This window comes from Stegastes partitus, unplaced genomic scaffold, assembly GCF_000690725.1.
Source record: "Stegastes partitus isolate 25-593 unplaced genomic scaffold, Stegastes_partitus-1.0.2 Scaffold564, whole genome shotgun sequence".
Lineage (NCBI taxonomy): Eukaryota > Metazoa > Chordata > Actinopteri > Pomacentridae > Stegastes > Stegastes partitus.
The window spans coordinates 124,225-139,205 of record NW_007578295.1 but is presented as its reverse complement, the minus strand read 5'-3'; the positions used below and the strand labels follow the sequence as shown (position 1 = coordinate 139,205).

The 14,981-nt window shown below is 47.1% G+C and overlaps 1 protein-coding gene across 1 annotated transcript in view; it reads right to left on the bottom strand.

Moving 5' to 3' along the window:
- LOC103362253 (ephrin type-B receptor 2-like) overlaps positions 1-12,536 on the bottom strand; it is a 33,765-nt gene extending 21,229 nt beyond the window's left edge. Inside the window, exon 1 of the mRNA XM_008288553.1 lies at positions 12,437-12,536. Within this exon, the coding sequence (XP_008286775.1) occupies positions 12,437-12,536 (100 nt within the window). The remainder of the gene's footprint in view (positions 1-12,436) is intronic.
- Between the last annotated feature and the right edge of the window lie 2,445 nt (positions 12,537-14,981).

Here is a 14,981-nt window from a genome sequence, read left to right as displayed (position 1 = left end):
ATACCCAGTATTGGATCGGCGCATCTCTAATAGATTCTATTATTTTAATTTCTGTAAAAAATAAACAAATAAATAAACTCTGCATGAGCTTCTGACATGATTAGATATGGGATATTCAGTAAAAAGAAATTCAGCCAAATTCTGTGAACAATAATCGGTGAGGCTTTAAAGATGTTTTAAAGAATCACAGAAGTTAAAGGATTCCCGGAGCTTTATTGGTCCTGCCGGCTCACGTCCACATGGTGCTGGTACCACATTAGAACTCAGGGCCCAGTTTTTTAGAGAAAAACCCAATAAATCAAAAGTACAACAAAAGAAGAGCAAAATATAAGTGAAAGTAAAAATACAGCAACAAGTGCAGTTGCTGTACATAAACCTGAGGAGCAGAAAGCCGACGAGCTGCTCGGCTCTAAATATCTGCAGCAGCCATGACGGCCTGTTTTCAAAAACTCAAAAAGCATTCAGAGTTATTACAGGCAGGAGCTTCTAGTGTTAGCTCTGATTGGTTTAGTCTGCTTCATAACACTGTGTGTGGTACGGCGCTGATACGTGTACTGACCCGCTCTAGCTCTGGACGGTGTGAGCAGTGCTGGTGAAGGGTTCAGACACCAGGTGGGACGGGAGGATGTTTTCTAAGACGTTCAGTTTCTACGTATCAGGTGAGTTCCTACACAAGGCCCTCAGCAGGTGGGTTGCTTCCTGCACGCCACGGTTCCTCTGTGTCTTCATCTCATCCCAGATGGACTTCCTGATGTCGAGCTCAGGGCTCTGTGGTTCAGACCAGAGCAGGACTCCTCTTCATCTGGCACAAAGGTCATTGATTGACTTTCTGGACTCTGGCTGGGAATACATTTGGGACCAATCAGATGCATTCCCGATGAATAAACCTCTGAAGTGCCTGAAACTTTCAGCCAGTATTCTACATGTCTGTGCATGAGATCAACCACAGCAGGGCCATGTGAGACCAGAACCAACAGCCCGACCACTGCCTGTAAGGAGACAACCTGAACGTGTGACCATGAAGCAGCCAGAGAGGAGCTCAGAAAACATACATGAATATGTGTGTTAATAATGAAGAGCAGCGCAGCAGTGATGCTTTTAACATGCAGGCAGGCTTACACGGGCTGCAAGCGCTGATGGCTGCTGGAGCAGCGAAATGGGGACAGCGTGGGCTTGTAGGGCGGGGGTGCATTAGTATATGTTGCCCTCCTTTCGTGACTAGACATTTGTCATGGCAGCGCCTCAGTCCCTCCAGTCTCACTGAATGGCCACAGTATGCTGCTGGAAATGCCTCTCATGGAGGAGCTGCTGATGGCGTCCTGTTCAGACCCTTTCAGACCCTGTTCAGACCCTGTTCAGACCCTGTTCAGACCCACGCTGGGTCGCGGTTCCCCTCGGCGCTGGGACTTCATTCATCATGACTATTAAATCATTATTTAACACGATGCAATTTATGTTTCAGCAAAACCTGGAAGTGACGTCTTTATTCATAATGCTGCTCTGTTCAATGATGACCCCCCACCCCCACCACCCCCACCACCTCCACCTCCCCCACTAGCTCCATCTGTCCCTGCATTCTTACATATACACACATCACATATATATGTATGTGTATATGATGTGTGTGTGTGTGTGTGTGTGTGCATAAAGAGAGAGGCGGAGGGAGGGAGGGAGGGAGGGAGGGAGAGCTCTTGTTCTGCCTTTCTATGCATGATTCAATGAAAGTAGGGCAGGAAGGAGGAGAGAGAGGGCCAACTAAGTCCAGCACACATAATCCTGGTAGGCTGCACCACGCTCTGTACGCCACGCTGGATTAAACCCACCAGGATACATCAGCGACTTTCACTTTGTTTTATGTCACAGTGCTGCCGCCATGCTGCTTTCAGCATCAGCTCACACACTCATGCAGCCTCCTGCTTGGTTTTTCTTAATTAGGGATCAGACGTTATCTAACTTGAGACCAAATAAAACAATATTGTTCTGTGTAATTTCCTCACATAAGGCTGACTGCATGTCATCTAGTTAGTTAAGGGTTTGTTTAGGGTTTTCTTAGTTTACAGTGTCATGTTACATGGTTAGGCTCCGCCCCCCACGACCCTAATGAGGATTAAGCGGTGTATAGATCATGGATGGATGCTACGTGGCGCATATGCTTAAATAAATTGTGTGTTACCATTTCAAGCACAAGCCTGATCTACAGAGAGAAAGTCTAGAAGAACGCACTGCTGAGGTAGTTTTACAGCTTCAGTGGTCGAGGACGGTGACACCATCTCGTGCCAAAGTGCAGCGGCAGTAGTGCATAATGCATTATTTCCACCAAAAAGCCACGAGAGTGTGACACGCCTCCGTCTGAGAACAACACCTCATGGTTCCTGTCAGCGAAGAAAACAACTGGAGCTCTGTGGTCGGAGAACAGCGACAGAAACAGGAAGCAAACAGTGGATCAAAGTGTGCCTGACTGTATGACGGCCAGCAGACTCCACCTGGAAGTCCTGCGCTTCCTCTTCCTATGTGCAAAGTGACAGAAACACAATAATCATCATATTTGATTCTGTTTATTTGATCCAGTTCATAGCATCATTACATGGAGCTTCAGTGTGTGTCGCTCAGCTCTTCCTCTTTAGACTTTATTTGTTCTCTTTCTGTGCTCTGTGTCCAGACGGCTGCAACACGTGAGTTTCCCCATTTGTGGTGAAAAATCAAGTGCAATCTAAACTCATCTAATAATTTTACTACTTTTATTTTTAATGGGACACATGTGGACCATTGTGGGTGAACCACTCAAGCCGTGACGTAACTTCAACGTAAATGAGAGTAAAATATAAATTAAATGTTTTGATGCTTTTGAGACTAATCCTGAGGAACAGTGGTGTGATGCTGAAGACCTGGCAGGTGGAACTGACACCAGCCGACTGGTGGAAGCGTGGAAGCCAGGTGGGCTCTGACTGTCTCTGTCACAGAAGATGGACGAAGCCTCTGAAAGTGAAACAATCTGGTCCACATTTGTGTGGAAGACCTGTGAGCAGAGATACCTGCAGGAAAATCTTCCTTGTCAGCTGGAGAGGAACCGATAACACCGACGGAGTGTCTTTCCTGCTGTACAGTGTGTTTCTCGTCCAGCCTTTCAGCATGTGAGCTGCCTGGACGCCTGGGGACACTGTGACAATCAAGCCATCAGCCACTCTGCTGTCTGAACCACGGCTGCTGCTGAAAGATGCATTAACGTCAGTGTTGTTGAGAAAACAAACATGGACAGCATCACCACCGCCGCTGAACGCCAGCTGACACGGACGGACCCCGCAGTATGAAACCGGGTCCTCTACTTAGAACCAAAGGTTGCTCCTGCAGATCAGAAAGAAACAAACAAGCTGAGCCTAAAAAACAGGCATTAATCGAGGACGGCTGTGGCTCAGCTGGTAGAGCGGGTTGTCCTCTGATCGTAAGGTTGGCGGTTCCATCCCCTCCACAGCTGAAGTGTCTTTGGGCAAGACACTGAACCTGAAGTTGCTCCTGATGCAGGCAGCACCTTGATGGCAGCTCTGTCACCGCTGGTGTGAATGAGAAAACGCTGTAAAGCGCCGCTAAGGTAGAAAAGTGCTTTATCGGTGCAGAGCAGTTACCATGATGGCTTCAACGAGGGAGACTCTGCTGTAAACAGAACCCCACTTCAGCAGCTGACATCAACCCTGGTCTGCAAGAAGCCTCAAGAAGAGGCATCTGAAGCCCTTTGAAGACCCACAATAAGGACGCTTCAAGAGGACCGTCAAACTTAACGTCCAATAATCAAACTCATGTTCAGGTCCCTTTAAAACAGCATGACGCGCACTTTAATTCATTATGTTTCAGTTTAGAGGAAAACTGACATGAAAGTGGTGCAGCGCTGCGACACATCACCTCCAGCTTACTTGTGGCTTCAGATCAGAAGGTTTGGGGTTCAACCTCCGGCGCTCTGACTCCAGCTTTCTAGCAGTTCATCCTGATGATGCTGCTCAAACCTGGGAGAGGTGGCAGTTTGTACCAGCGTGCCACGTGACATCCATTCACACTGACATTTCTGAATATCAGATTCTTAAGTAGCTTCACCTGCACGTCTGTCAGCTTGGGGTCAGAATGTCCCAGCCGGGTTACACACAGTAAACTATGGCTGGTACTAGATACTAGCTGCTTTGCTCTGAGTCTCTGAATCATCCAGATTGAAACTTCCTCACCTTGAGCCTTCCAGAGGAACCCTGTACTATGAACTTTTCTTGGTTCCCTCTGCTCCAGATGATGTAGTTTGGATGTACTGTCCAGTCCAACTAGTAGTTCAGAGCCTCACATTCACACAGCACTGGAAAAAGATCCACTATTTACTTAATATTTATAATTGTTCAAAATGGGATCAGTCTGAGGCAGGTCTTCTGTGGTCATGGTGCACTTGGCTCTCCTGCTTGGTCAGACAGATACTGTCATGTCTGTGGGTTAAGCTGCCTGCTAGCCCCGATGCCATCAGCGGCTCCACAGACTAAAGCAGCTTACAGTCGGTCTACACACGACATGCTAGCATAAATACCAAAAGGAAGGAAAAGGGGGAAAACTCAACAGTCACAGAATCCTCTGCTCTGCTCATCACAGTCCTCCAGGAAAACCGTCCAGCAGCTACAGTTAAACCGTTCACAGAATAAAGACGTGCTTCTATTACAGAGCTACGCATCTGAAAAATATGTAGATGGAAGATGTTCAGAGGACTGAACAGTTCAAAGCTCTGGGGGCTCCAGTTTAACACCCAGGTAAAGTGTTTAAATCGTGTATTACATCTGCTGGATGTCAATCAGTCCAACTGCAGACCATCAAGATTCCTGACAAAGTTTATGAAACCATCCCAAATGCTGTGGAAGTTCTGGAGGGCGCCATTTACACGATATCAGATGTTTTCCAATTGAAGATTAGACATGATGTTCCGGATAAGATGAGTGTGGGTGGGAGGAGCAGCATTGTTCCTGTTCAGTAATATCAGCCGCCGTGCTATCAGGGTGGAGAACCAAGAGCCTTGTTCTGCTTGGAAGTTGTGGATATGTTTGCAGGAGGAACGCCAAAGAGGGGGCAGAGGGGAATGTTCTTTTTGAACATTTTAGAAAACAAAATGAAAAAGGAGGACCAGAATTGACCGAGCTCTGAGCATCCCCAAAACATGTGGCAAAGAGTTGCAGGCACTGTTTCACATCTCAGGCAGTGAGGGTCTGTGTTTGGGTTCAGCTGAGCCAGAGCAGAACTACAGTAATGGAGACGATGCAGGACTTTAAACTGGATCAGACTGTGGAAAGATCCTAACTTTTGACAGTTCCAGATTAAAAACAGTTCCTTCGACATGAAAACTGAAAGGAACAGTGGTTCTTTCTAAATTCTTCTAGGTGTAAATGTGATTGGAGAAGCCTCTATAAACTCAGATCATAGCAGGGACATATTGATGCTACGGTCCTGTAAACTCCAGCGTGGTGATGTAGGACTGCTGGATAACAGTCAGGACGGGGACTGGCTGAGCAGATGTCACATGAACTAAATCTACTGATCTCCTGGGGGAAGGAGAACATGCATCGACGGTTCATGCTTTACTAAAAAGTTATGCTTCAGTAGATTCACAGTCTCAGTGTCTTGTTGGGGAAAATGCACCGAAGCTTTCACCTATGGGAACATGTCATGCAAGCCAGAAGCAGGATGTCGTGTGAATAAGAAACCACTAAATATTCAGTCCCCGTGTATTTATCAGCCTGTTTTACAGAGAGTGGCTGATCTGAGTGGACGTGCTGATGTTCACATCAGAAGGGAAAATCCTCTGCGAGCGAAAATGTACACAATGAATAGGAAAAAAACCTAATTAGACTGAAGCATATGGCATAGCCAGCGACTACGTATCAGGACAATGTGAGCTCTGTGTTGTGCTGGCCCTGTCTCCAGCTGACTGAGGAGCGTTCACACAGGGCTTTGTGCAAGAATCAGTTGTGTAACTGATGTGTTTAAAACAACAACAACAAAACGAAGCAGTTCACAAACAGTCACGGTGAAACCACAGTCGTAAATAATCCTCGATGGCATGTGGTTGTTATGCCTGGAACTGGACAGAAAGCTAAATGGTTAGTTAGTTAGTTCATTAGTTGGCTACAGACTAAAACCAACTCAGATACATCAGTATGAACAGTCTGGCCTGTGACGCCATGCTGCTGCAGCTCTATGACGCTGACGTGCGTTTCTTTTTATCAAGTTCAAATTCCCGACTCGGCCATAGGCCAGTGAAGAACTGGGTCATGGGCTGTTTTGATGCTCAATGTTTTCTGTCACTGCTCCCAGAGGCGAATACGCACTGTGCTCTCCCAACACTGAATATTGATTGGCTTAGATAACTGACTTCCACTGTGAAATGTCAGCAAAGGGCACTGACGCCGGGCTGGCCTCTCTCCAAGATCAAACAACAAGAGGGCCTCTAAGAAACGAGGACACGGTAGGTTGAATAAGTTCATGTGGTCGTCTCCAAGGGGAGCTTTTGTACTTCACCGTATCTCCTGTCATACGTCCAGTGGTACAATGTTGGATGTTAAACGTGGTCAGAGTGATGAGCTGGATGGATGTCCAACCGATCAGTCATCCTGGAAGAGACCACTCCCAACTAGATAAAGATGTTCCGTCATCAGATGAAGGTCATCATTTAGAACTATGTCATATTATAATGTCCTCAGAAGTGTCTGTTGTGTGGTGGAGAATCTTCCACTTCACAACGTCATCACATGAACACATAAAGATGATCAAAACTGTACATCTGCTGAAGCTCGTCAACATGCTGTCTCTGGAGCACAAATATGAAATACATTCATGTCCTTCAGCGCAACTTCCACTCATGTCTAGACTAACTAGCTATTGTATACAGATTTTAAACTGGACTTGTGTTTTCTCCGTATCTGTCCAGACTGTCTGAAGAACCTGAATAGACGAGAAAACAAATGTGATGGATCAACTCCAATAAAAACACTCGAAGCAGCTTTACAGCAGAATTCAGGGAAACCAGGGATAAGTTATTCCTCCTCTAATATTCCTCCTGGGGGCTGATGAGAGTTTCCTCTGAGCACCATGTACTGTATCTAATCACAAGGTTTCCTGTTGTGAAGAACAGCAATTATCACCTTTCCTGTGCGAGCACCTTGAAGACAGACAGAGGAGTGTGAATGACACCTGCTGGTGTACGACGTCGCAATTATGTGAAATTCAACTCAAAGGCAAATGATGTTCTGCTGGATGAGCACTTAGCATCTGCTGCAAACATACCTGGCCAGGTAAACACAGGCAGCCTGTGTGAACTCATGGAGTGTGGGAGCAGGAGAGCTGGACTGTTGGGACCACCAATGGAAGGGAGCCTTTGACATGGTTGGAAGTGTCAGGCCTGAGAGGGGAGGGCGGTCCAGACGATTCTACTTTTCAAAATGGACTTAAAAGGACACAGTATCTCCAGTTTACTACAACGTGGACTCTGTGTGTTTTAGTCTTTATTCTTGTTCATCTTATTATCGGGCGGCTGTGGCTCAGGTGTTACAGCGGGTTGTCCTCCAATCACAAGGTTTGTGGTTTGATCCCCTCCACAGCCGAAGCGTCCTTGGGCAAGACCCTGAACCTGAAGCTGCTCCCAGCAGCACCTTGATGGCAGCTCATTGGTGTGTGAATGTGTGTGAATGAGAAACACGTTGTGAGGCGCTTTGGGTAGAAGCGCTGTATAAGTGCAGAACATTTACCATGACTGTTTCGGTGCACCATGTATAACCGTGTTTGTGACCAATAAAGGCCTTGAATCCTTGAATCTTGAATCCTTTGGGTCAAACGTGAGCAGGTGGATGAAGAGACAGGGAAGAATCAAACCTCCACGCTGACCATCACAGTCTACAGCCTTCAACGTTTGGCACCTTTAATGGTCACGCTTCACACTTACTTTTAGTTTGACCTCCAAATTGTTGGCTCATCGATTTGGACTAATTGCTTCAGCTTGTTGCACCGCTTCCTTAAAGTAAATTCCCACCAGCATGTGGACATTCCAGACATCCGACACATGAACGTGTAGCGCTGGATGTTGTTGGTATGAAGTGAAGTTCTGCTTTCACATGATTGTGAGAATAGTAATAATGTAATGATATAATATATGACAGTTATAGGAAGTATGTTTCTGCGTTGACTGTTTTTACTTTTATATCGCGTTTTATACTTAAGTAGCATTACAGTGTGATATTAGTACTTCTGAAGTAGTACTGCCGCCCCATTTGTCGAGGTAAACAAAGGAATTCATGTAGTTACTGTGCTTTTAACCAGTGCTTCTCCCCTGTAAGGAGGAAGGTGAGGTGGACGACTGGCTGTGCAGAGCGCCGTGGGTCTCCCAGTGGAAGCACACGGACGCTGCTGCCGTCACAGTAAAGTCGCTATGAGGCGGTTAGCTCGCTTCAGTCAGCCGACGCGCCTCGATGCTGTCACACAGAGAAAGACTTCGTGTCATGAGAATGTCCTCCTGCCGTCTTCACAGCAGAGTTGTGTGAAACGCTACTTAGCAAAGAAAACGCTATCAGCGGAAAACAGAGCTGAAGAACGTAACCATGGTGACGGCAAGTCCAGACCCGTCCCTGTAAAGACTTTTTGGATCAGCATTTGCCGAATCAAGATGATTGATCGGACACGAATAAAGCAGTTTAGTTGATGAACTGAGAAAAATGCTGAACTCGTGATTGATTTAGACAATACAAGAGACGAAAAGACGTTCAGCTAGCACGACGACTAGTGCAGATCTGATCTTTACACACCTTAACCCTCACCAGGGTCATGGGGGGCGGAGTCTATCCCAGCTGACTCAGGGTGAAGGCAGGTTCACCTGGACAGGTAACCAGTCTATCACAGGGCTACACTTAGAGACAGACAACCAAGCACACTCACATTCACACCTACGGACAATTTACAATCACCAATTAACCTCAGCATGTTTCTGGACTGTGGGAGGAAGCCGGAGAACCCGGAGAGAACCCACGCTGCACGGGGAGAACATGGAGACTCCACGCAGGAAGATCCCGGGTGTCCTCACTGGGACGTGAACTGGCGACCTTCTAGCTGTGAGGCCACGGTGCTAACCACTGATCCACCTGCAGCCTCTAGCAAAATATAAAATTAGTTGAGAAACCCATAAGCAGACTAAAGTGAAAATGATTCTTTTTCCGTCTGGATTTAGGAGGCGGTTCTTGGTGCCCTCCCATATGAACGTCTCTCCAGCTGATTGTGGAACCTGCTGCGAGGATTTGCTCCCATTTAGACACAAACAAGCAGACGTGAGTCTCTGACTGATGACGGTCTGCTGGTTCTAAGGCTTGTGGTAGGCCTGAGGTTAGGGCCCATCCAGGTTTGTTCACACAAACTTGGGAAAAGCAGTTCTGGTGGACGCTAACTACGATCTAAGATATGACTGTATGCTATAGAATCAGGATCTGGTTCTGTTGGAACCAGACGAGTACCAACTGTCCTCATATTCTGGCCAAATGCTGGAGTGGAGAATCTTTCCAGACAACAGGCTTCTGGCAGAGAATGGAAATTAATTTTAGGGATAAGAGGATCTTAGGAGAACTTTTCAGACATTTACTGCTTCATCACTGTTAGCGCTGCTATAAAATGACACTCATTGACTGTGAAAGATTGAGGAAACTTTCCAACCCTCCAGCGATTCATCATCATCATGGGAGCAGCCAGTTCTCTGTTGATGGCAAATAAAACATTTGGCCTCAAGCCGGAGAGAGAAACTGTGAATAGCCGCTAATCACTGAGCTGTCCAGACTCCATATCAAAGTCCTTATATAACTGCAGTTCTATAGGATCATTATTTAAAGAAGCTTTTTGTTTTCATTATGTTAATTATGTGATTTAAATTAAGATCAGCTCTAAATGAAGCACAATACCAGCAGCGTTTTATTTCTTATTTTATGTCACAATACTTGATGATACTCATGCAGATGTTTTCTTCGATCCATCCATCATCTCTACACCTTCATCCTCAGTAGGGTCATGGGGGGCGGGGCCTATCCCAGCTGACTCAGGGTGAAGGCAGGTTCACCTGGACAGGTAACCAGTCTATCACAGGGCTACACTTAGAGACAGACAACCAAGCACACTCACATTCACACCTACGGACAATTTACAATCACCAATTAACCTCAGCATGTTTCTGGACTGTGGGAGGAAGCCGGAGAACCCGGAGAGAACCCACGCTGCACGGGGAGAACATGGAGACTCCACGCAGGAAGATCCAAGGACGGGAATTGAACCCACCTAGCTATAAGGTGACATTGCTAACCACTGAACCACCGGGCAGCCCTCAAATATTATCACATTTCATCCAATGTGTGATCCACAAGCAGAGCTGACTGAGTCCACTGAGCAGTCAGACACCTGGGCTGTGTTCTGACAGGACCCTGGTCCTGTCCATGGGCCTCCTCTCAAAGCAGGAGCACTGCTGGGAAATGCTGCCAAATGGCAGAGTGCTGCTCGCCCCAGGATTTCTGGGTAACAATGACTTTGTGGCACTCTGATGATTTACAAATGTGAGTAGGAGTGTGCACCGCTGAGGCAATTAGCTGATGATTAATGAAAACAGCCCGTAGATAAACTGGCTTGGTTCAGCTCAGGTAAATGTGACACTAGAACACCTTGTTTCACTCGTTTCTAAATCCTTTTAGTCACACACCTGTCAGAGATACTGCACTGCACAAACTGAGGAAAGACTAAAGGCGTCCCGGTGCACATCTGCCCAGATGTTGAGGCGTTTAGGGAGCATCAGTAAACTACAGCGACTATTCATAAAGACATGTTCAGCCAACCAGGTGTCTTGGATGTAGTTTTACTGATGTTTTGGATTCAGGAGAAGAAGAACCTTATTGTAGGTTTTATTCTGACAGATTTGCAGTTCGTATGAAAGCACAGCTCTGTTTATTCACATGAGAGAGTGCAACTGTTTTGTCCATAAGCTCAGTTAATAATCGTGACTATTAACAAATTATTAATAACTATTAATAATAAATTATTAATAACTGTGGCTCAGTATTGATCAAACCGATCACTGCCGTCATCATGGTGCCGCTCTGGTGGATTGTTGTAGACTTACGTATGAAGCCTTATTATCCAACAGACATGATGGAGTTAACGAGACATATGGACACATTCAGACACGTTTCTGTTTCGTGTTATTCAGCGTTATTATTTATTATTATGCACACTGTGTTGGTTGTGTCTCCACCAGAACGCCTGGCTGCTCAGCGTGAGTTTGTACTGAGTGAGCCCCAGCGGCTCAGGAAGCTTGTGGAGATAAACTGTACTGCTAATATTAAAGTAGAAGTATTAATTCATTTAAATGTGATGCTATACCAGTCATAGGTATGTTTAATACAGTCCAGCTGTGCCGGCTCATCGCTGGAGGTTCGTCTGTCCAGAATCGTTCCAGACTCAAACCAGAGTTATTCACACCGACTTCATGCTCTTCCCTAATTTATCTGTGGTTTGGGCCTCCAGGCAGACTTTTCTTCACCAATGTGTTTTGATCCGTTCAGTATATAAGCACACAGTTTACAGCTGTAAGCGCCAAACAGTACGGCTGTAATGGCAATAAAGACAGCAATGATGGGCAGGATGATGGACAGGATGGCACAAGTGAGGGCTTGGGGAGGACGGCAGCACCGTCGCCTCACAGCCACAAGCTCTGGAGCCTTTTCATTATGGAGTTTGTCTTCATTCACTGCCAGTGAAAACCCAGCCCCGGGTTCTTCCTCCCACAGCCCACCACATGCTGAGGTTACCTGGTGATTCTAAATCCTCCCTAGTTTGTCTGTCTGTGGTCCTTCACCCTGAGTCAGCCACTCCCACCCCAGTGGGGCAGTTAAAACAGGACCTACACAGTGAAAACCCAGAAGTCACTGAGGAGAGTCCTCACAGCTCCACTAACAGTAAACCATGTCATCCAGGAGATCAGGCAAGCTGACCGACACAAATGTCCAGCACTGCTGATAAAGTGACGTCCTGCCTGCACACTGGAGGTCTGTGGGGTGGATGGAGCTCTACAGGTTGGAAACCTACTTCTAAGGAAGAGGAAAATAACACTGCTGGAGACAGCAGGACTCTACTGATGTCAAATAAAGAGGAGCTGATGAAGTCCAGCAGAGCCTCCTGAGGTCTCAGAGAGCAGCGAGATGGAGACACAGCCTCAGGACCAGCTCTGAACAAACACACCAGGATACTACTGGCTCCTTCACACATTCATATATATCTGTGTGTGTGTGTGTGTGTGTGTGTGTGTGTGTGTGTGTGTGTGCGCGCACTGATGCAGCAGCTGTCCCCTCGCTTTCTGCGCGCGTCCCACATCTTCAGCCATTCACATCCAAACAAGAGTTGAACATCGGCTTACCTTCGACAGCCCACACCGACGGCAGCATCCACAGGAAATAAAGGAAATCCATCATCAGACTCATTCCAGGCGTCGGACTGTAAAAAGCCAAAGCGTTCATCGCGCAGCCGTCCAGCAGCACCGGGCCATTGACAGCTCAGTGGCAGACAGAGAGCATCCTCCTCCTCCTCCTCCTCCGCCTCCTGCGCCTCCCAGCAGCAGCAGCAGCAGCAGCAGCAGAGGGATCAGGGCTGAGGAGCTGCTGCTCAGGCCGGTTTGGGCGAAACCAAAAGGAGGGGGCGGAAAAACGAGGAAACACCGGCATCCCGCTGAGCGGATCCAAACGAAGACAAACCCACTGGACTCGTCCTGCGGTGGAAGCCCATTGGCTGCGCTGGATCAGCTGAGCAGCTGCTGCTTGGTTAACTAACCAGAGCAGCTCTTATGATTTATTTACAGCAGCTTGTTTTGGTCCCTGTCGCAGTAATGAGCACCTTTAATGTTCCACAAACATCTCTGTTCGTTTAGGAACTTGTTTTTGGAAAAGTTGGAAAAAGCTCAGTCAGCATCAACAGACTCCAGCAGATGGAAAGTAGAAGATCCTTCATGAGCTGGACCGGTGGTGGGACTGGTGCGTTCCTCTCCAGACCCTGCACATAGTCTCATGTGGACCACTTTCCGTTTTTAATAAATTTCATGAAAATCCTTCGTTTTAGAAAAGTTCTGTGGATGAACTGCTGTAGTCCAAACTATCATCAGGATTTCAGTTCAGAGTTCTTCAGTGAAGGCTCTTGTTTCTCATGTCCGGAGCCTTTTTTATTTCTAGATGACTGGTCCTGGTTCTGGGGTGGCCCGGGCTGGACTGGGCTGGACCGCTGGCTGACATGAGGGGTGCGATGACACCTTTAACAGCCTTGAGGTGTCAGAATGAGGCTCAGAGCAGCTAAACAGAGAAATGCTTTTCCCACCTCGGCACATCTGAGCTGGTCTTCACTCTGGTACCAGAAACCTTTTCTGCTCCAGCAGGGATTCAGGCTTTGGCTTGTGGGGCTATTTGGACACTGCTGCACTGGGATGTGTGAAGGACTTGAATGCTTCCTCCATCACAGTTTATTCCTCTCTTTTGTTCTGTCCTCGTTCTCCTGTTATATAATGAGCACACACTGGGCTCCTCTTCATCTGTCCCCTTTGTCTGTCTTGGGCTGAAATACTGTGAATTAAAACAACACAGAACAGGAGTACGAGTTGCCTTCCAGGTTTTTATTGGTGCATTTGTCATCAGGAGCTCAATAAGAGCAGAGCCTTGTGACTGGGCTGCAGCGCTGCCATGTCGGCAGAGATTCTACAACTGACCTGTCTGAGCCATTTCATAACAGGAAGCTGGATTGGAGGGAGGGCAGGAGAGAGAGGAGGTTATGCTGGCAGCAGAGCAAGAGAGGGAGCGAGCGCTCAGTGAGGAAATAGAGCAGAAGAATATGGGCCTGACAAAAAAGAATCCAGCCTGCCTCCAGATGAGTGAGGGCTGCAAAACAACAGATTAGAGGAGCCCAGGGCTTGTTCCCATGGAAACCTTCGCCCAGGGAGACGGCAATGAGAATGCAGCAGATTGTAGGTCAGACGCGCCATCAACGATCCAATCAGACGTAATCTGTCTTGACTTATGGGTCATAGATTGAGCAGGAAAGCTGGTGCCTTTCTGTGGCTGCTCTCAGTGTCGGGGTTCCAGTCCCGGGCCGGAGCATCTGTAAGCGCTGGTGGGCTGCACATGGGCCAGGTGTAAGAACTGGATCACACCCCACAATGAGGGCCGGACACGTCAGACTGGCTAGCCAAAAAAAGACAAAGAAAGGGAGATGATTGGTGGTTTGACGTCCCTGACATCTTCCTGTCACAGCTCAGTGGTGGTGGACAGCACCAGTGAGGACAGATTCAGTCTCTGTGGCTGTTTGTCAAACTGAACGCAACTGAATTTGGCCTCAGAGCCACAGGCTAAGCACCATAATATTAGCCGGCCACGCTACGAGCCAGTAAGCACACACTCAGAAGCTACCAACAAGAAACTGCCAGTTTCATGTCTTACCTGAAGTATTTAGCGTCAGCATCACGTCAGCGCGCTACACGTCAGAGTGTTTCCTGGTCTGCTGCAGAGAGCAGTGGAAGAGCTGCTGGTATGGCTCAGATACAGAGTCTGTCACACACTTCATTTAGATAATATTCAGCTTTACTTATTTTGCTTGTAACGTTTGTGACCAACCCCAGTGTGAGGGTCTCTGCCTGAACCCACAAACAAATTATTTTACAGGTACAAGGAGAGCCGGAGACGTGCATTCAAGTCAAAGACTCAGTATTTATTATTAAAAGGAGATAAAAGAAAAGGACAATAATCAGGTTAAGACCAAGCATTTAATATTGTACTATTAACAACCATTTAAAACTAAATGCAACTGAACCAACTGGTTACAAGATATATAAAAAGGTATCAGACAGGATACTCACCGCGGGGAGATGCTATTGCAAAACCCAATCTCACTCACCACGTGCACACCGTGATCACTGCAAAGCACTG